Below are 21,197 nucleotides of genomic sequence, written 5' to 3' on the forward strand. Positions count from 1 at the left end.
TCTGGTAGAGGTAGTTGAAGGATAAGGAAAATTAGCTTTGGCTAATAGATAGCAAGAGAGAGAAAAATATATGGCAAGTATCTGTTTATTTGTTCACATACAAAGTGGAGAGTCAGTCCCTGAACAATGGCATGGGCTATTTTGTAAGCATGATCAAATGGGTACCTTGGGTGGCTAGAAAACTTTGTATAAAATATTTTTTCCCATCACTTTTAGGATTAACCATTGCCAGATTTTTTTTTGTTTTTTTTATTGGCTGGATATTTATGGGGGAAAAAAAGAGTTGAGGATAAAAAGGGATATCCCCATGCCTTAAAAGGAAATTATGTGAAAACGTACAACTTGATTTGGTTTACCTGCCCCCTTTCCTCTGCTTGATATGGGTGCAATCCAGAGAAGTTTGAATTGGCAAAACCAGAATATAAATAGGTATCCTCACTATAAGAATGGAAACTAGCAAAAGGCAAAAATAAGGATGAAATTTCCTTTTTTTTATGACTTTGAGTGTAGATAACACGTGGACAGGAGATGGAGAGAGGGTAGAGTTTATTTGAAGGATGTGAAGAGAGAACAAAGCCACTAGGCTGACTTACTATATGCATCAAGAGAGGCTATTTCATCAACACAATGAAATCTGGAACAGAGGAAATAGTGATTTTGGTCAATAGTTTTCCTGAAATACATTTATTTGTTTATAAGGCTATAGAGGCTAGAACAGATGGGATCTTGTACTTGGCTATGTGTGGGAGGTAGGCTCTGGATTGAACCTAGGATTCTGATTTGGCCAGTGGTGTGAATGGAGATGCCATCTGCTGAGCTAAGGAATACGGGCTAGTAGGGTTTGGGGACAAGACGAAGTGTGATTTGGGGCACATTAGCTAAAAGAGCAAGTGGAAATATCTGGTAAGCAGTTGGATGCAGTGGCCTGAAACTTAGGTAGGAGAATTGGTTAAGTGAAACACAAGAGGAAATGTGATTTTTCCAAGGAAACTGCATACAGGGAAAAGAAGGAGATTGAAAAGATTGGCCCAAACTCCTAAACGGGGGAAGGTGGCAGGAAGCCTGAAACGTAAGAGGAGAACAAGAGATGGCTTTGGAGATGCTGAATCCAGGGCAGAAAGTGCTCCTCACTGGAATAGGAGAGGTGCTATGCCTCCCATAATCTTGGAGGAACAGAATCAAAACCAAAGGCAAAAAGGAAATTACTAGAAAGAAGAAACATTCTTGGACCACTGTGGGGGGAGGTGCCAGGAAGCTGCAAATCAGGAACTGGTGGGACAGGAAGGAGCAACTACCGTGAGCTGCTTTCCTCCCTTCCGGTCTCAGAGGGTGCTGGGGAGGTCCCTGCTTCCCCAAACACTTGTTCACAGGGCATGAGTGGGCCTGGTTGAAGTGGCCTGGGCCACTGCCCTACAGGGCATGAGTAGTGGCAGAAGAGGTACCATGGATCTAGGTCAGTACAAAGTTCCTTTTTCTTTTTTTTCCCTGTCTTTTTTGAAAACAGGCTTGCTTTTCTCGTATTTGTGGTTTATTAAATTACTGTGAAATAGTTATATCTCACAGTTTTATGTGCTAGTTTTTTGCATATATTAGCTCACGTATTTGTCACATTAGCTCTGATATTGGTGATATTTTTGTCCTTTATGTTACCTGTGAGGAAATTGAAACACAGGTTTAGTAACTTGTCCAAAGCAAGTTAGAAAGTTGTGGATTTGGAGTTTGATCTTAGTTGGTCTGACTTGAGTCTGTGCTTCTAACCACCATTTTACATAGTTATCCTATCATAATAATGATTATTAATATTGTTATATAATACCTGCTTATATTTAAAAAATTTAATTTATGTATTTGTTAATTTTTTTGGCTACAATGGGTCTTTGCAAGTGGGGACCCCTCTAGTTGTGGTATGTGGGGTTCTCATGAGTGGCGTCTCTTGTTGCGGAGCACGGGCTCTAGGGCATGCAGGTTTCAGTAGCTATGGCGGGGGCTTAGTTGGTCCATGGCATGTGGGATCTTCCCGGATCTGAGATCGAACCAGTGTCCCTTGCATTTTACTGGTTCTTAACCACTGAACCACCAGAGAAGCCCTACCTGCCTATATTTTAAAATTGGAACATGTAGAAGAATCGTATTACTTGTTCCTCCTTTCCATTGCAATTCATTAGGATTTCTATTATGTTAAGGATTTTATTCAGGCACAGTCTACTTTTTCTTTAAACCTCTAGAGGCTTTGCTCAAATTGAATCAATGGATTGTAGTAAATAACCAAAGGAAAATAGAATAAAACTTTTTTCTGTTTTCAGTTTTGGTCATAAATTTTTTTTTTTTTCTTTTAGGACATCTGCTGTCATCCTCATTATAAAAGATTTATAGTTCCCTTTCAGGGATTTCAGTTTAATTTATGGGTTTGTGAGTTGAGTGTTGAGAGGTTTTTATTTTTCTTAAAGCTTAAATCATTCCTCAGCAAGGTAGTAAGTCTGGGAAAGGATTAACCCATTTTATTCCTAATCTTCCTGTCTCTTTGCTGCTGACACTAGCTTCTGAGCAGTCCCTGTGGAGACCTGGAAGAATTCGTGGCTTTTCCATAGTGACCTAATGAACTACTTTGTCCCTGGAGAACATGTGGTTTATTGAATATATATCCCGCATATGTTATTAATGATAGTGTTTGTGGTCAGTTCATAGAGTCATGCGTAATTATTCAAAACAGATTTGAATTATGATTTGGTGAGAAGATAGTTTACCTTCAAATCATAAAATTGAGAGTTGGAAGGAACCTTGATCCTAATTGACCACGTACTTCCGTTTATAGATGAGGTCATGGCAAGCACAGGGATTTTTGAGAGCACAGAGTAGCTAGCCCTCCTCCCTGAAGGACTGGCCAGAGGAGTGGGGAGAGGCTGCCAGCCGGAGATGGTGCCACATCCTAAAACCACAGAGGAGTTTCACTCTGGGCACCAATGCCAGTCAGTTGGGAGAGCCTGTCAAAGTCACTTTATTGGGACAGATTTTGAGGCTCAGTTTTGGCCCAGCAAGGAAGAATACCACAGTCTCTTAGCAATACTTTCATGGGTGCCATGGGGGCAGTGACAGTGTGTCCTACATATTTCTAATCGCTGTTTTAAAGGATGGATGTTAGCCAGGAGATTAACAGGAAGAAGACCATTCCAAGTGGGGATCTAGCATGAGGAAAGGCCTGGAGGCAGGCGGGAGCTTGCCATGCGTGGCAGAGAGCATGAACTAGGAAGGTGAAGGATAGGGGAGCCTGGGGTGATGTTTAGGGGCCATATGGCCAAAGGCCTGGGCTGCCAAGGTAAGGAGCTTGGACTTTAGCTCTTAGAGAACAGGGAACCACTAAGGACTTTCCTGGAGGATTGTACAAAGAGGTTTGAGACTAACGACATGCTGATTTAAAAATATGTTTTAATAACTTTCTTCTGCATTCTAGCTATAAGCCGATCGTGGAATACATCGATGCCCAGTTTGAGGCCTACTTGCAAGAGGAACTGAAGATCAAACGTTCTCTCTTCAACTACCATGACACCAGGATCCACGCATGTCTCTACTTCATCGCTCCCACCGGCCACTCGCTCAAGTCCCTGGACCTGGTCACCATGAAGAAGCTGGATAGTAAGGTACTCACTGCTGCTCTGGGTGCCGTCCACTCTCCCCTAAGATCACCTTTATCCAGAGGCCCAGGGGACCTCTGCTTTCAGTGTAATTTGGTGTTTCATTTTAAAGACTGTTTTTTACAGTAGTTTTGTGTGTGCTCAGTCGCTCAGTCGTGTCCAACTCTTTGCGACCCCATGGACTGTGGCCCACCAGGCTTCTCTGTCCATAAGGATTCTCCAGGCAGGAGTAGTGGAGTGAGTTGCCATGCCCCCTTCCAGGGGATCTTTCCAACCCAAGGATCAAACCAGGTCTCCCACACTGCAGGCAGATTCTTTACCATCTGAGCCACCCCGGAAGCTGTTTTAGGTTCACAGCAAAATTCAGAGCAAGGGACAGATATTTTCCATAGATTCCCTTCTCTCCACATGCATAGCCCCCCATTACCAATATCCCCCCAAGACAGTGCATTTGTTATTAATACAGTCAAAAAAATCTACATTGACACATCCCTGTCACCCCAAGTCGATAGTTTACATGAGGGTTCACTCTTTATATTGTACATTCTGTGGGCTTGGACACATTTATAATGACATGTAATTATCGCTAGAGTATCAAATAGAGTAGTTTCACTACCCTAGAAATCTCCACCTGTTTATCCCCACCTCTGCTTCCTAACCCTGTATTTATATTTTCACTGGCTTACAGAACCATAAGGTTTAACAATATGAAAAAAAAATGTTTCAAAACCTCTGGATATTAGGACAAAGCAAAATGATGTAGCTTATTGCAAAGTATCTTTAGTTCTTTTTTTTTTCAGGTAAGAGGTCTTCATTTATTTTGTCTTTCATGAAAAATCTGTACAATCACCACAGATAGAGTCCGTGCAGAATCTTTAGTCCTTCTGTCGTCCAAGCTCCAGCTGACTTTTTGCCAGCAGCAAAACTCGCCTTTTCAAAAAGTCCCCCTGACTTTCTTCACTCCGTTCTTGTGTTCCTTGCTCTATTTTCTTGAGGTCTTGTTCTTCTCATACAGGCCATGTCTTGCAAGCCTGTGTTTGGACTCATTCATCTTCGCATAATCCAAGGAATGGTAAAGCCAAAGCCAGTTGTCTTATCACCACCAAAATGTGTTCTGAATCCAAATACAAAGATGACATTTGGTCTTGGACATTTTGGCCAGTTTTTCCCAAATTTCTGTCTTAGAGACTATTGCCTTTCCAGGGTGAAGGACGTTGTTTCTGCTGAAGTAGTTGTTTGGTCATGAACTTACTGGTCCGGATAGTTGCTGTGTCGTTCATGGTGGCGGCTGATCTTCAAGCAGCCAGGGAGGAAAAGAGAGCTTCAGTTCTTAAATTGGCACTAATGTGTGCTCTGTTGAGGGCTGGGGAATTGGATAGTGGAGACACCTAAAGGGTCATGCTGCTGCTGCTGCTAAGTCGCTTCAGTCGTGTCCGACTCTGTGCGACCCCATAGACGGCAGCCCATGAGGCTCCCCCGTCCTTGGGATTCTCCAGGCAAGAACACTGGAGTGAGTTGCCATTTCCTTCTCCAATGCATGAAAGTGAAAAGTCAAAGTGAAGTCACTCAATCGTGTCCCGACCCCCTGGACTGCAGCCCACCAGGCTCCTCTGTCCATGGGATTCTCCAGGCAAGAGTACCGAGTGGGGTGCCATTGCCTTCTCCTTAAAGGGTCGTAGGAAGGGTTAAATTTAGGGAGATTGAACAATAATTCATGATTTATTTTTTTAAAGAAACTTGCTTTGAACCTCTCTTTGAAGGGTTTGTATAGGTTTGGCTTTAACTTAAAGTTTAAAAATTTTTTTTAAAGTGTCAATTCTTTATGTCATAAGGTTGGTCTAACTTCTCAGATTTTAAAACAGATCTGTACCATGTGTTCAAAGGAAATAGTCTCAGAATGCATTTGACCCCTGATCTTTGCACATGTGTAACCTCTCTCCTTCACAACATTTGAGAGAGGGGCTGCTAAGTTTGACCACATTTGATGATGTACTTGATGACTAATTTGATTTTCCATTTTGAAATAAGTAGGAAGACAATACATTGTGAAATAAAGAAGCAGCAAATGGCAACAAGAACAACCACAGAATCCCGCTCTCGTGTTTCCTCTTAGATTCTAACCTGCTTTTGAGATCAGTAACAAGTCTTAGTATCTTTACGGGGCTTTGTTGGGTGTTATTTTCTGTCCCAACAACTCTGTTTAAAGGGTGCTTTCTCCCTGGAGGGACATAATAGAGACCGCCGAGAAGATCTGCCTGTCCCCAAGGCCTCTGCCTGAACCAGCCCACAGGAGGTCTTCATGCTGATACCAAGCCAGGCTCCCCAGGCCCCAGCCTGCACAGGCACACTGCTTTACACAAACATATTCTACCAGCCAGAAAGGACTCCTGCAGCTAGAGTATTCTTGGGAGAATAAATAGAAACCTTCCCTCATCTCATTTGATTCAGCTGCAGTGAGCCATTGAGGGTGAGGAGTCCTGAGCAGGAGGACCTGCTCCCAGCACTCTCAGGCCCTTGGAAGCAGGGCTGGGAGGCAGGCAGAGGGAGGTGGCTTCCTCACTGAGGCAGAGCTTGTAGACCATGTCAGGGTGATATCCAGCAGTAGGATTATGCTTCGTAGAGTTGATTTCAAAGGGGAAGGAAAAGGCAAATGCAGCTAATAAAAGCAAAACAATCACTATAAAGCAAGCTGAACCGCTTTCAAAGGATTAATATTATTGTAGAGATGGAATGCTGGAGAGAATTTGAAAATGATGTTGTCAAAGGTTTGTTGGTACAAGTCAAGTGAAGAATTAGGGCAAACATATGATAATGAAAGAAAAGATTTCCAAGCACCTGCCTCTGAAGAAGAAGAGATTTTAAATCTAAATTTGCTTGGTTCTTCTGTCTACTCTCATCAAATTGGCCAGGAAAGTATGACCGTCTGGCATTTTGTGCATGTTGATGTTAACCGAATACCAAATGTGCACAAAAGTTAGCCAGTATGAAAAACAGGGAGGAGTTTGTTGCCCAGGTCCTGATTCAGACATTCACCAACCCTCACTGATGTCTGCCTCAGCCCGCAACTTGCTGGAGGAAGCCCACGTGTGATCAAGTTAGGAGTAGGTAAAGGAATAGGGAAGAATAGGTTTTTTTTCCATCAGTGGATCATCTCATTCTGGTTTATCAGGGATTTTTGGTTTGGCTCTTGGGATGAAAGGAGAAGCAAAGGAATGCGGACATGACCCGGAAAACCTCCCAGAAGTCTCTCTTTTCTCTGGCTGGGACCACCTTCTGTTCCCTTTTCAACTGACCTGGGTGAAGCACATGGTCTTCGGTATCAGATGTCAATAGCATCTTAGTGAAACCTTTGTACCAAGCAGGGAGTAGAAGGAAGTTATTCTTTAAAAGTGAATTTCAAAAAATGTGCCTTGTGGATAGCGCCAGGGCAAGCTGGGGGAAGAGTGGCCCACCCTGGGCTTTAGGGCTTGAGCTGGAGGGTCCTCAGGCCTTGTCCCGGGCTTTCTGCCATTGCTGTCAAATCCTGAGCTCTCTGTATCTGATGCTCTGAAAGCGAGTTTTGTCTTTGGCACTAGATCTCATTCTGGCACAAAGTAATCTGAGAGAAGCTGGTTCTCAAGAGAATTAGTTGATGTGATTTTGAAAAACTTAAAAGTAGGTGAAACCATTTTTGTTTTGGTTAATACTTAGGTTCCCTGCTTCTAGCAGTTTTCAGGTCATCAGAAGAAAGAAAGGATGCTATCCTCATAGAGCTGAATGTTCCACTATTCTAACTACCTAAAACCTTGGTATTAGACTGTTAGAAACACAAAAATCAAGCTCCTAAAGTAGCTGGGAGGAGTCACAGAGGAGTGGCTGGTTACTCAAAGAATAGGCTTCTTTGTTACCGTTCTTTGTCATAGAGTAACATTTCCTTTTACACCGTAAGGAAGAATGAGGTGGCACACAAGAGGAAATCACAAGGATGCTTGCTTTCAGTGCCAGATGGGAGGAAGTAAAGTGTTCAGAGATGGAATTAAAAGATTATCGAATATCTTCTGAATTTTGCATCTAGGTAGAAAGTGAAATTTTTAATATCATCTCTATTTTCTAAGTGAAGTTGTACAATTTCCAGTTCTGTGGTTTCTATATTTTACTCATTTGTCTGTTTTTCTTCTGTTGGAATTAAATAAAAATGGCTGTGTTTGGTTTACAGGTGAACATCATTCCAATAATTGCAAAAGCGGACACCATTGCCAAGAACGAATTGCACAAATTCAAGAGTAAGATCATGAGTGAACTAGTCAGCAATGGAGTCCAGATCTATCAGTTCCCTACAGATGAAGAAACGGTGGCAGAGATTAACGCAACGATGAGTGTAAGTCCTCACGTAAGGAGGTGATGATGGTGCAGTGGTTTTTAGTATTCACAGAATTGTGTGACCATTGCCACAATCAATTTTAGAACATTTCCATCACCCCAGACAGAAACCGTGTACCTTTTAGATGTCAGCCTTCTAACCATTCCAGCCATTGGTGGGCGCTTTTCAGGTGGCACTAGTGGTAAAGAACCTGTCTGCCAGTGCAGGAGACATAAGAGACTCGGGTTCGGGCCCTGGGTCGGGAAGATCCCCTAGAGGAGGGCATGGCAACCCACTCCAGTATTCTTGCCTGGAGGATGCCATGGACGGAGGAGCCTGGTGGGCTACAGTCCATAGTGTTGCAAAGAATTGGACAAGACTGAAGTGACTTAGCACATATGCATATACAGACATTGACAACTACCAGTCTGTGCATTCCTGTCTCTGTAGACTTGCCTATTCTGGGCATTTTGTATAAAGAAAGTCATACTGAAGCTTAGCTAGAGAATTAAAGGATTTGGTGAAAGCCACCTAGTGAATAGTAACACTGAGATTTCAACCTACCCAAAATTTCAACCAGATTTGCTGTTTGCTGTCGTAATTAGGAGACGAGAGTAATTCCTCAGAACTGCTGCTTCTTCCTTCTGTTCAGCATATGGACTTCTCTAGACAGGGCTGTTATCATTTAGGGAGGAACGTTTCCCTCTAGTCATCCCCACCATGATCAGGACTTTGGAAGGGAATAGGATGTTTTCCTTCTCTGGGAAAGCATTGCCTTTAACACTGAAGGATCTCATTCCTGCAGAGGCAGTCCAGCTCTGCTCCACCCGGGTCTGCTCACCCTGAGTTGTGTGAGCCCCTCTGGCTGTCGTGCTGCTGTGGCCAGGATAGTAAAGGGTCTGGAGTCCTTGGAAGAAACCAAAGAGAGATGTTTCCTGGGAAACGGCCACGAGAGCGTGTGAAAGAAGGTTATCCTAGGGGCCAGTGGCGGCTTCTGTCCATCAGCGCCGACGGAGCAGGTGGTTTCCTAGGTCGTGACATCATAGTGAGGGCTGCAAGGGTCCTGCTGCCCCAACTCTAGGGAACACTCTGCAGTTCCAGATGCTGGGGAAGAAGATGTGCTTTCTTCCCTTCATCCACAGTGAGAAATCAACTGGAAAATATAAGTACCGTGAGCACCAGACAGAATAGCACTTGGGCAGCCTGGGCCAAGGGTTCTGCCAAGCTCTCTGTGGGAGAGGATTCGGCTTTAAAAGCATCATCTTTCTCAGTTTATCTGTAGCAGAAGGACCCTGCATCAGGGAGCAGTAAATCAGTAAATAATTACTGATTTATTATTTATCGGCAATAAATCCCAGAGCAGCCATTTCAAATGTTATTCTTACCTGCCAATAGGAAAAATATGGAATCACTGTTTTCTCCCCAGAATGTAGCCATAGTTACCAAATAAACCAATGCAGCACAGAGCATGGCACAGCCCGGTATCTTATATAGCAGCTCTGCTCAAGGTCAGTCTGGGTGCAAGGCCTGAGCCAGTAATTTTCTCAGTTGAATTTTGTGCAGTGATCACCTGTCAAAAGCAATGCTGTTCAATAGAAATAAAATATGAGCCATACAAGGAATTTAAAATTTTCCAGTAGCCACATTTTAAAAAGTAGATAAACTTAAGAACTTATTTAACTTAATATATCAAAAATATCATTTCTCTGTGTATATTTCTTTTTCTTTTTCTTTCTTTTGTCTTTTTTGCCTGCACTGCAAGTCTTGCAGGATCTTAGTTTCCTGACCAGGGATTGAACCCAGGCCATGGCAATGAAAGCTCAGAGTCCTAACCACTGGACCACCAGGAAATTCCCCAATGTACATTTTACAGTTACATACATCCCAACTTGGACACCTACCTAACTTACTCCTCTCATACTTCAAAGTTTTTCAGTATGAAATAAGTACCAAAAAGATAATTTTCCTTCATGTTTACGTCCACATTGACATAACTGCTTCTTCCTCTTTTTTTTTTTTTTTTTAGAAGATTTGAATTTGATGCCAAGTGAAGTGCAGTCCTATCAAAACCATAAAGTTGTAATTTAAGGGAAAACTGTTTCACACTGCTTCCTTCTAAGTGTAATTGAATTAAAAGTAAATAAAATTAAAAATTTCTTCTTAACCAGCCTCACGTCAAGTGCTCTTAATCACATAGATGAGCATAGATCAGTGGCTACTGTCAGACACTGGAGGCCCCTCACTTGCCATACATATAATTGCAAAGACTCCAGTTTCCCCTGAAGTCTAGCCCATGTCAGAGCCTCGGTAGCTGGTTGCAGGGGGGTCGGATCCATGACACCAACCCCCACTGGGCTCTCGAGCCCCCTCCCTTGTCTGCCCTCATTCGGCCTTTCCTCTCGCCCCAAGGAGACGCCTGCGGGAGGCAAGGGTGTGTAGAGGCAGTGGGGGCCCATCTTTGCCGCTTGGCGAGGGTAACCAACCACTCTGTGTCCTCTATTGCTGGCAGGTCCACCTCCCTTTCGCGGTGGTCGGCAGCACCGAAGAGGTGAAGATCGGCAACAAGATGGCGAAGGCCAGGCAGTACCCCTGGGGTGTGGTGCAGGGTATGTACATGAGCATCACAGCAAAGGTGCTCCTCAGCTGTCACCCCCAGAGTGACCATGTGGAAACTCGACATGGGCGGATGGAAGGGGGCTGCTGGCAGTCGTGGAGGAAGGAAAGAAATGGGGAGGCTGGCCCACAACAGAGAGAAGTGTCTGCAGAGCCTTTGTGCCCATGAGGCAGCCCGTCAGGAATGCTGGGTGGTGTGCGGAATTTACTATAAATTCCTGAGCAAAGAGAGTTCTTCCCTGGGAGTTTGAACCAGTTTCATCAGCCAAGTATCAGAAAGCTGCAAAAAGTTTCTTGCAAACAAGATGATACTTGTTTCTCCATTATCTCCTGAAAAATTGTCTTCTAATGAAATGTTTTCTCAGTCAGCATCTGAGAATTGCGAGACTAAGTGACCTGTAATTGGCACTTGGGGACATGACCACAGTCTCTAACCTGAAGACGTTTTTTCCTGTGTCACTTTGTTGGGCAAGGTCTCTGATTCTGTTGCCTGCCCTTGTATGTTGTGAAGGAGGTTATCCAATGCTATGGATTAAGTAGGGTGCTGCAGAAAGAAAGTTCCTTCATCAGTTTAAGATATATCAGTCCTCTTGTTCTGAATAAGGGCAGCAAATCTATGAGAACTAAGAAAGCACAATGCCTTTGAGATGTATAGGAAAATTCTAGTGTTTATGAATCTTTCTAAATTCTCTGCAATAATATGTTCTTCATATTGTTGATGTGAAAGGAGAAGGGGGTGGCAGAGGATGAGATGGTTAGATGGCATCACTGACTTAGTTGACGTGAATCTGAGCAAAATCCAGGAGATGGTGAAGGACAGGAGAGCCTGGTGTACTATAGTCCATGGGGTTGCAAAGAGTTGGATACAACTTAGTGACTGAACAACAACAGCAACCAGTTGTTGGTAAAATTAAAGGAGGTGGTACATAAAAGCTGCCTTGTTCAGGTCCCGATAGCATCAGTTCAGTTCAGTCGCTCAGTCGTGTCCGACTCTTTGCGACCCCATGAATCACAGCACACCAGGCCTCCTTGTCCATCACCAACTCCCAGAGTTCACTCAGACTCATGTCCGTTGAGTCAGTGATGCCATCCAGCCATCTCATCCTCTGTCGTCCCCTTCTCCTCCTGCCCCCAATCCCTCCCAGCATCAGAGTCTTTTCCAATGAGTCAACTCTTTGCATGAGGTGGCCAAAGTACTAGAGTTTCAGCTTTAGCATCATTCCTTCCAAAGAACACCCAGGACTGATTTCCTTTAGAATAGACTGGTTGGATCTCCTTGCAGTCCAAGGGACTCTCAAGAGTCCTCTCCAACACCACAGTTCAAAAGCATCAATTCTTCGGCGCTCAGCTTTCTTCACAGTCCAGCTCTCACATCCATACATGACCACTGGGAAAACCATAGCCTTGACTAGACGGACCTTTGTTGGCAAAGTAATGTCTCTGCTTTTGAATATGCTATCTAAGTTGGTCATAACTTTTCTTCCAAGGAGTAAACGTCTTTTAATTTCATTGCTGCAGTCACCATCTGTAGTGATTTTGGAGCCCAGAAAAATAAACTCTGACACTGTTTCCATTGTTGCCCCATCTATTTCCCATGAAGTGATGGGACCAGATGCCATGATATTCGTCTTCTGAATGTTGAGCTTTAAGCCAACTTTTTCATTTTCCTCTTTTACTTTCACCAAGAGGCTTTTTAGTTCCTCTTCACTTTCTGCCATGAGGGTGGTGTCATCTGCATATCTAAGGTGATTGATATTTCTCCCGGCAATCTTGATTCCAGCTTGTGCTTCTTCCAGCCCAGCGTTTCTCATGATGTACTCTGCATAGAAGTTAAATAAGCAGGGTGACAATATACAGCCTTGACGTGCTCCTTTTCCTATTTGGAACCAGTCTGTTGTTCCATGTCCAGTTCTAACTGTTGCTTCCTGACCTGAATATAGGTTTCTCAAGAGGCAGGTCAGGTGGTCTGGTATTCCCATCTCTTTCAGAATTCTCCACAGTTTATTGTGATCCACACAGTCAAAGGCTTTGGCATAGTCAATAAAGCAGAAATAGATGTTTTTCTGGAACTCTCTTGCTTTTTCCATGATCCAGTGGATGTTGGCAATTTGATCTCTGGTTCCCCTGCCATTTCTAAAACCAGCTTGAACATCTCAAAGTTCACGGTTCACATATTGCTGAAGCCTGGCTTGGAGAATTTTGAGCATTACTTTACTAGCATGTGAGATGAGTGCAATTGTGCGGTAGTTTGAGCATCCTTTGGCATTGCCTTTCTTTGGGATTGGAATGAAAACTGACCTTTTCCAGTCCTGTGGCCACTGCTGAGTTTTCCAAATTTGCTGGCATATTGAGTGCAGCAGTTTCACAGCATCATCTTTCAGGATTTGAAAGAGCTCCACTGGAATTCCATCACCTCTACTAGCTTTGTTCATAGTGATGCTTTCTAAGGCCCACTTGACTTCACATTCCAGGATGTCTGGCTCTAGGTGAGTGATCACACCATCGTGATTACCCGACAGCATGGAGGGGTAGAAATCACCAGATGTGACAAGGTCTGGATGTAGACTCTGCTCCATCTGTCTGGGAGATCAGCCTGCTCATCAGAACCATGCTCTGCCTCTGGGTGGCAGGAGTCACATAGCCTGCTTGGCAGAATTGTTACAGAGTCGAGACAGTATTTGCAGAGCTCCTCCCAGGGTGCCTTGCACTCAGCAGTCAGTATGCACTCAACAGTCACCCTTGTCATCAGTCATCACCAATGTCAGAAATCCTGTCTATGTTAGGGGTGGAAGGAGGATCCAGTAGAGGATCCTTGGGTGACCTTGAGACCTCAGAGGTTTCAGTAGCCATGGTAACAACATCTTAGAAGCATCACTTCAGATCTTAATGACATGGCTGCTGAGAACCCTCCCTGCCTTCTTCCCCATCTCTCACAGTGGAGAACGAAAACCACTGTGACTTTGTGAAACTCCGAGAGATGCTGATCCGTGTGAACATGGAAGATTTACGAGAACAGACTCACACCCGCCACTATGAACTGTATCGGCGCTGTAAGCTCGAGGAGATGGGCTTCAAGGACACGGATCCTGACAGCAAGCCCTTCAGGTATGCGGGCACCCAGCAGTCAGCTCCCCCAGGCAGCAGTCTCCGAGATGTGCTGGTGCGCCACAGAAACACTCACTGGACTGAGATATCCAAGGGGGAGGGGGTCAGGCGAGGGCAGATTAATAGCACGTATTGCCAGGCATTGCCGTACCACTTTTTCTGCATCACCTCGAGTAACTGATGTTCCTGAGGTCATTACTGCATCCTCATTTTACAGTCGAGGAAGCAAAGGCACTACAACCTGCCCCAGTTGGAAGTGATGGGAGTGAGTTTTGAACCCTGTTACACTCACAGAAGCATAGGACCTGGTTCAGGCATTTATAAAGGTGTTGCTACTCATTACAGTTGGCCCTGTTCGTTTTTGCCAGACAGATTTAAGGTTGAACCTTGCCAGCAGTCTTATTTTGGAAGTGCTTTTACTGGATTTCAGTGAATCCATACAGTTCTGAACAGGAGTGAGTAGGAAAGGGAATAACTTACAGAACCTCTGTCATGTATATTTCCCCACACCGTTAATGGATGGAGATGAAGAGGAAAGATGTGAAGGGGAGAGTGTGGAGATCAATGTAGAGTTTTGTTGTTGTTGTTCAGTCGCTAAGTTGTGTCTGCCTCTTTGCAACCCCATGGACTTCTGCATCCCAGGCTTGGTGTGCCAGAGAGTTAGTGGCCCAACAAAGGCCAGGCCCAGTCAGAACCCAGTGGTGGGGAAGGGTCAGCCAGGCAGAGGAGGGTGGGCTGCTGGGCTAGAATTGCCACCTCCTGGTACAGGAGAGAATCACTTTTCCATACGAAACTCATACAGTTTCTTTTCCTTTTTAAATACGTATTTACTTACTTATGACTGTGCTGGGTCTTTGTTCCCGCACACCGGCTTTCTCTAGTTGCGTTGCTTGTTCCTGCACACAGGCTTTCTCTAGTTGCGTTGAGCGAGGTCTGCCCTCGAGTTGCCGTTCACAGGCTTCTGATTTCAGTGGCTTCTCTCATTTTGGAGCACGGGCTTTAGGCGCACCGGCTTCAGCAGTTGGGGCGCTCCGGTTCAGTAGTTGCCTCAACAGGTTGAGGACCTGTTGCCCTGAGACGTGTGGGATCGTCCCAGACCAGGGATTGAACCTGTGTTCCCTGCACTGGCAGGCGGACTCTCAGCCACTGGACCACCAGGGAAGGCCCTCTTGTAGTTTCTTAATGGGGATCTGAGTTGAGGTGATACGAGGTGTACCAATTGGGGGCTACAGTTCCTTGGAAAAGACTGTTTTCCTTTGCTTTTGTGGCTGACCTGTAACTCACACTTGGATGTCTAGGAGCCAGCTCACACATTTACCTCCTAAAATGTGCCCGAGGCAGCCTGCGTGCAGTGTGGGCAGACTGTCCCTGGGATCTGAGCTGCCTTTAGGATGGGAGGAGGTTATTTTCTTGGAATCGCTTTAGAGATAGTTTTGTGAGATCTGGGCTGGTTTCCTGGTACAGTACTCCTGTGTATCCTGAGAATGAGTGGAGACCCCAGACAAAGGGCTTCTAACTGAGACATTCACTTTTAGCCGGGTTTGCACCATTTAGTCCTGCCCTGGGGGCTTGTGAAACTGACTGTCTTCAACCACAGGTTTATGTATACAGGTTCGGCTGATAGAAACTTGACCCCAAAATAGCCTCAACACAGTCAAGCCTACTTTGCTTATTAAGTTGGAGGAAAACGGTAGTTGATAGTGGCAGAGGCCATCTTTATTTTTTCATAGAGGTTTTCTCTCCTCATCCCTCCCTCACCCCCAATTCCCATAGACATGGAACAGAAGGAACGGCAAAACAATGGGACCCATGTGCCTCCACCCTCATTCAAACCCAGATAGCGTTGAAGGGTGAGGGGGCATCAGTCTGGGTTCCAGTCTTGGTCCTGCTACCACTGGACTTCTTAACTTGTCTGGGCCTCAGGTTCTTTATCTGTAAAATGAGGAACTGGGCTGGATCCGGGGATAGTAAGATCTAGTAGGAGTACTTTTTCCAGAATGTGTCCCTGAGGAAATAAATGCGGTGGGTTCTATGAACCATGCAGTCTCTGTCCCAGTCATGCAGTTCCACCCTTAGAGGATGAAAGCAGCCAGCAACCCTAACTAAAAGAACAAGTGTGACTGCATGGCTGTAAAAAAGATATTCAGATCCTAAAACTAGAGGGTTATGTTTTAATGTTTGGTGGGACTTTTTAAGACTTCAAGCCCAGAAGACAGCATCTCAAGTAACCCTGAGAGAACTGCTCTGAGGAGACGAGGGGAGGATCCATCAGGTTATATAGAAGTTTTGCCACAAAGGGCAGCTAGTCTGAACTGACCATTGTTAATTAAAGAAAACCAGATAACCCAAGTGAAGGAATTTAGTGCTTCTCTGTGTATGGGAAGATGCAAGAGTCTGGACTCACTAAAGTCGTCCCGCTCATTTGCATTTTGGCTGTCCCAGGGCAGTATCCTGTGTTTTTCACATCCGGAGCTCCCTTAGGGCTCACAGTGGTGAGTGGCTGCAGTCTGATGGCTGCTAGATCCCAGGTATTCTCCTTCCTGAGTTCCCTCAGGCCTCACCAGCTCACCTTAAAGGACTGTAATCACTGATGACTGTGACGTCCGTGTTTTCTGATATGGCAGGAAATATTCCATTTCTCAGCTGTGTTCCAATAAAACTGTAGTTAGAAAAACAGGAGGGGCGAGATTTCCCCCTCAGGCTCTAATTTGGCAGCCTCTAGACTTCTAGATCATCACCCGGAGCCAGTGAGCTGCCTGCAGAAGTTAGACTGCATGTGACTATTTCTGAAGTCTGTTAGAGGTAGTTTACGTCCCCAGATATTAAGCGTTCGGCATAGCTGTGTTCTTTTCAACTCTGGAATTTGAAGACTATAATGCAGGCCCCTGGATGGTGAGGATTTCCTCACCATCTCTGCATTTGAACAACAGTTTCTCCTGCAAGGCCAGGGTAGTGCCTGCCACAAGGAGCATTGCTGGGTGGGTCCAGCAGGCTGTTCCTGGCAGAGCGGGGTCCAGCCCACTGCTTCGGCCTCCCAGTCTGGCGGTGGAGGTCCTTGAGACTTGAAGAGAACATGCTTTATTCACACATCTCCCCTTCCTCATTTGGTTCCATTTCTACTGGCCTTAGGGTTCCTTTCTGAGGACAAAAAAGCAGGAAATAATAGAATACTGGGTGGCCAAAACATTTGAGTTTTTATGTAAGATGGTATGGAAACTGTAATGAACTTTTTGGCCAACCCAATATATCCGTATCATCAGAGCCTTTACTCTTTTCCCTGTATAAGAAAATAAGAAATAGAAGTAGACCTTCTAAAAATAAATACTTCCTACCACCTCAGTTCCTGGGAACCCTGGAAGCAGTTTCTCCTCTTAGAGACCCATTCACTCAACCTCAGGTGGCCCTCTTGGTGCAGGCAAGATCCTTGGAATGTAAAAGTCAACTCTGAATCACAAGTCTTGACAGGTTGTAAGGTGAAATGAACTTGGTTTTCCTCTCCTTGCAAACCATCACTTTACAAAGAGCCCAGCCTCTCTCCTGGAGGAGTTTCCAGCCTTCTGGGCACTTCCTGTGGGCCTGACCCTGAGGGTTCACTGCGTGAACGATGACACAGTTAAGGAAAAGCAAAAGCCACAGATAATTTGAGGGATTTCCTGGAATTTCACCATCGAAGTCATCACGCCTGGATGCTCATAGAAGACGTTTTTTCCCTGTGCATTTAGGGTGAGGTTGGAGGAGTATCAGTGAAGGACTCCAGGCTTTTATGTTCTCAAAGTAGAGGATTCCTTCTCAGGTGTACAGTGAAGGCCATCCTCCCCTCTGGGCGCCACATGTGTTTATACCACACGTTCATAAAACAGAAGTCTGTAAAGCCGAGGCTCATGAGTGGCGGCTCCCCTGAGTATTACACCAAACCAGGAGCCAGGCGAGCTCAGGGACAGGCCACATTTGAGCCTTGGAAGTGAGTCCCAGGCACAGAAGCTAAGTCTGTGTCTGGTATTGTCCTTCAACCTGCCCGCATTCAGAGTATTGTCTCTTTTGCCTTGTGGCAGACTCTTTCTCTCTGTCACTATGTATACACATCTCCAAGTGTCAGCCTGCTTTTTCTGTTTTTTAAATGTTTATTTTGGCTGCACCAGGTCTTAGTTGCAGCTTGTGGGATCTAGTTCCCTGACCAGGGATCGAACCTGCATTGGGAGCTTGGAGACCACCCAGAAAGTCCCTTCCTGCTTGTTCTGGTATGCATCTTTTACACCTGCTGCCCTGCAGCCTTGGAGCTCACGGCTTCACTCCAGCCAGAGCACCCGTGCCTTCCTAGGACTCAGGACCCCATACCCGGGCCCCTTTCTGGCTGGCATTTGGGGAAGAAGCGGGGCGGGATGTTGCACAGAAGAGGGGATGGGTCTTGTCTCTGCTGCTTGTCTCCTGGGACGCCACTGCCCTCTTCCCAGGACTCCTTGCACACCTCCAAACACCGCCTTCTCCTTCGCTCTGCCTGTCCGGTCATATATAGTGCTCCTTTACTGCCCTTCTCTCGAGGTCACACAGTTTGCAGTCCCCTGAGACTTCTTTGTTTTTAGGAGCACCAAAGCCTTGCTTCTCCGGCCATGGGAGGCGAGCTCCCACCTGAGCTAGGTGGCCGAGGTGCACGTCCCAGCTCTGTCATTTCTTCATCGTGTGACCCACACAGACACAGATTACTGTGTCTGAGTTTCTCTGTCCATGACATGTGTGGTGGTAATAATACCCACTTCACTGTGTGGTTGTAAGGATGACGCATTTTCGTGTGTAAATTCCTCCACTAACCCGGGTGACGTGTGGGACTCCAGCCTGCCCTCCCCTGGTGGTCCACGAGACGTGACAGGGAGAGAGCCGTGCTGCGTGACTTACCTGAGTGAAGGATGGGCTGGAGTGTCAGCGCTTGTTCTCCTTTGCCTTGACCCCCATGGGCAGAGCCATCTGCTACCCAGAGCTGTTGAGAGAAAATGAGAAGAGAAAAGCCTGTGTTTCAAGCTGGCTTAAAGCCTCATGAAAATATTGTTCACTTCTCCCTTGGAAGAGGGTATTAGTAAGTACAGTTACAAATGAAGTTGGAAGAGCTAAAAATTGCAGAAAGTGTCATCCCCTTAGGTGTCTGAGTGGATACTGTAGGGCCAGTTCCTTCTAGACTGGGGTTCACTGGCTGGAGGCATTTGGGGAGGGTGTCTAGTCTCTCGTTCACACGTGGATTTCTGCAGGTGCCTGGGGAGTGTCATCTATGAATGCATATCTAAGAAACTTGACTGCACTGGACTCCTTGGAGTGGGGTTTCTCTTTCCAGCATGTTGCTTGTCATCTCCAGTGTCAGAGCTCCAGAGCCACTTCCTGTCCCCGGCTGCAGCCATCTCATCAGCAGCTGGTGTTCAGGTCATCTGGCTGCAGCAGTATCACTCTATCCTTTCTCTGGGATATGCGCTTTCCAACTTGGGGCTGCAAACTTCCCTATGAAATACATCCTACATCATGATCCAGTATATACATTGCATGAAACAATAGCTGCTGTTCGTGTTTGCACTTTTTTTTTTTTTTTTCCTGTCCTAGTCTCTAAACTTTTTGTTTTTAACAGATAGATTAGGACCCTTGACTGGGTCATGACTCAATTTGGAAATGGATTTCCCCAAACGGGAGCCTAGGCTAGGCTGTGTCTGGGACTGGCGAAGGCAGAGTCATTCTGAGAGTTCTCAGAATTCCAAGTAGTGTTACCCAAAGGAGATTCTTTCTGTGGGTCACTTAACAAAACTTTCCATGATTAAACAGATTTGGGGAGCTCTAAGTTAATCAGTATAAACAGGTTTTTGTTTTGTTTTTAAATTACAGGCCTTTTCAGAGCACTTAAGACAAGCCTTGGTTGGCACACTAGTTACTGTCCAGTCACCTGGAAACATTTAAGAAGTAAAGAGATTGCTTTGCTTTTGTTGGACATCCTGAGCCAGCATCTCCAGGAGTGGAGTTTAGAAAAGTCCAATAAAACCTGCCCAGGCAGTGCTGACATGCTGCAGGTCTGGGGAGCCCCTGCACTCTGGGGCTCTCCTAAAGAGCGGTCAAGGTCACACATTGCACCTTCCTTTTGTTCTTTCAGCCTGGGATCCCTTCTTTTGAAGATTTCTTGAAATTAGTGGTCATTGGAACACATTTGGGGTCATGTTTCTTGGTAGTGTTTTATAATATTGGCTTGGCCAACAGGTTCATTTGGATTCGTTCCTAACATCTTAATGGAAAAACCCAAATGAAACTTTTTGGCAAACCCAGTGGGTGTTCCACTGCTTGTTAGGAAAGGGAGACATATTCATTATCTTAAAATCAACAAAAACTGGGTTCCCTCCCAGAATTTAATAACAGGGACAGGTCATCCTCTGCCTTTGGCAATTCTGACCCAAGTAATGCTGCTGAAGAGTTTACTGGAAGCTAGCAAACAAAATCAAATTTGTAAATTATTTTGTACCTTTATTATCCCGTGCATTTCTCTGTATCGGTGACTGTAGAGTTTAAATGCCAAGTCCAAATATTGCTATTGTTAGCCAGCACTAATGTTGGCTACACTTGCTTTTGTGTTCTAAGATAATGTGAAAGCCAAATATACCTCCAGAAACTTGAGACTCCTAATTGTCCATTACTGGGTAGGTAGTGTTGGTACACTTGAGGGCGGGAGAACTTATTTTTTCAGCAGCCAGTAAGAGCACTGATCATGGGAATAGAAACAATCCTAATTAAGATATTTGTAAGTATGTTGCTATTTTTCCCCTCCCAGCCACCCCCCACTTGCATGGCCTTTTCCTCCCTCTGCATGGACAAGTGTGAATGCTGGGGTTGGCTCTGCTTGGAGCCTGGGGTCACCCACAGGTGCTCTTCATTTGGGAACCAGCTCTATGGATGAAATTGGTCCCTGGATAAAGGCGGACAGTTCTGCAGACTTGTGTTACTGTAACAACTCTTGTTCTAGGGATAGTTCAAGGGAGAGCTAGAAATGATAATTTACCCACAAATGTTTCTCTGTGTGAGTGGGTGTGGGTGTCTGTTTTTCTAAGTTGTGTCACCAACCGTGCTTTTTCTGTAAATATATTTGTTCTAATTTGGAGGTGAAACTGAGTCCATGGCATTTGCTTTAAAATATCGGGCCCTAAGTTCTATAGACAGTCAGGAGGTGGATGAGGTTGAAAATAAAAGTAAAACTCCTCCCTGCTCTATTTACAATTCATAATATCACTTGAAGAGTAGTAATTTTCTATAATATCTTTAGATATACTCTTGTCTCTTTAAATGGTTCACTGAGTCTGTTTTCTGAACTGGGGGTTGGAGGGAGCTGAGTGGGGGAGATGACATTTATCCAGCACTAATGTCATGTCAGATGCTTTCCTCGGTCTGCCCACATTCACCTCCCATAATCATATCCCTGGAAGGCATTGTGTCCACATTCATATAGAGAACATTGAGCTGAGAGGCTGTGCCCTTCCTTAGATTAGTCAGGAAACTGC

At 45.1% G+C, this 21,197-nt stretch overlaps 1 protein-coding gene and 1 pseudogene across 13 annotated transcripts in view; one reads left to right on the forward strand and one right to left on the reverse strand.

Annotated features, from left to right (window-relative positions):
• The window catches only part of SEPTIN11 (septin 11), a 106,222-nt gene that overhangs the window by 67,376 nt on the left and 17,649 nt on the right, over positions 1-21,197 (forward strand). For all 13 annotated transcript variants that reach the window (XR_005720544.1, XR_005720545.1, XM_040237155.1 and 10 more), the window contains exons 4-7: positions 3,449-3,635; positions 7,825-7,986; positions 10,478-10,574; positions 13,518-13,686. Coding sequence is in view for 11 of the 13 variants with exons in the window: in XM_040237155.1 (XP_040093089.1) it covers positions 3,449-3,635; positions 7,825-7,986; positions 10,478-10,574; positions 13,518-13,686 (615 nt within the window). In the remaining 2 variants the exon portion in view is untranslated. The remainder of the gene's footprint in view (positions 1-3,448; positions 3,636-7,824; positions 7,987-10,477; positions 10,575-13,517; positions 13,687-21,197) is intronic.
• On the reverse strand, positions 3,995-4,909 carry LOC120861476 (annotated as a pseudogene).

The sequence above is a fragment of the Oryx dammah genome, unplaced genomic scaffold, assembly GCF_014754425.2.
Source record: "Oryx dammah isolate SB20612 unplaced genomic scaffold, SCBI_Odam_1.1 HiC_scaffold_3, whole genome shotgun sequence".
Taxonomy (NCBI): domain Eukaryota; kingdom Metazoa; phylum Chordata; class Mammalia; order Artiodactyla; family Bovidae; genus Oryx; species Oryx dammah.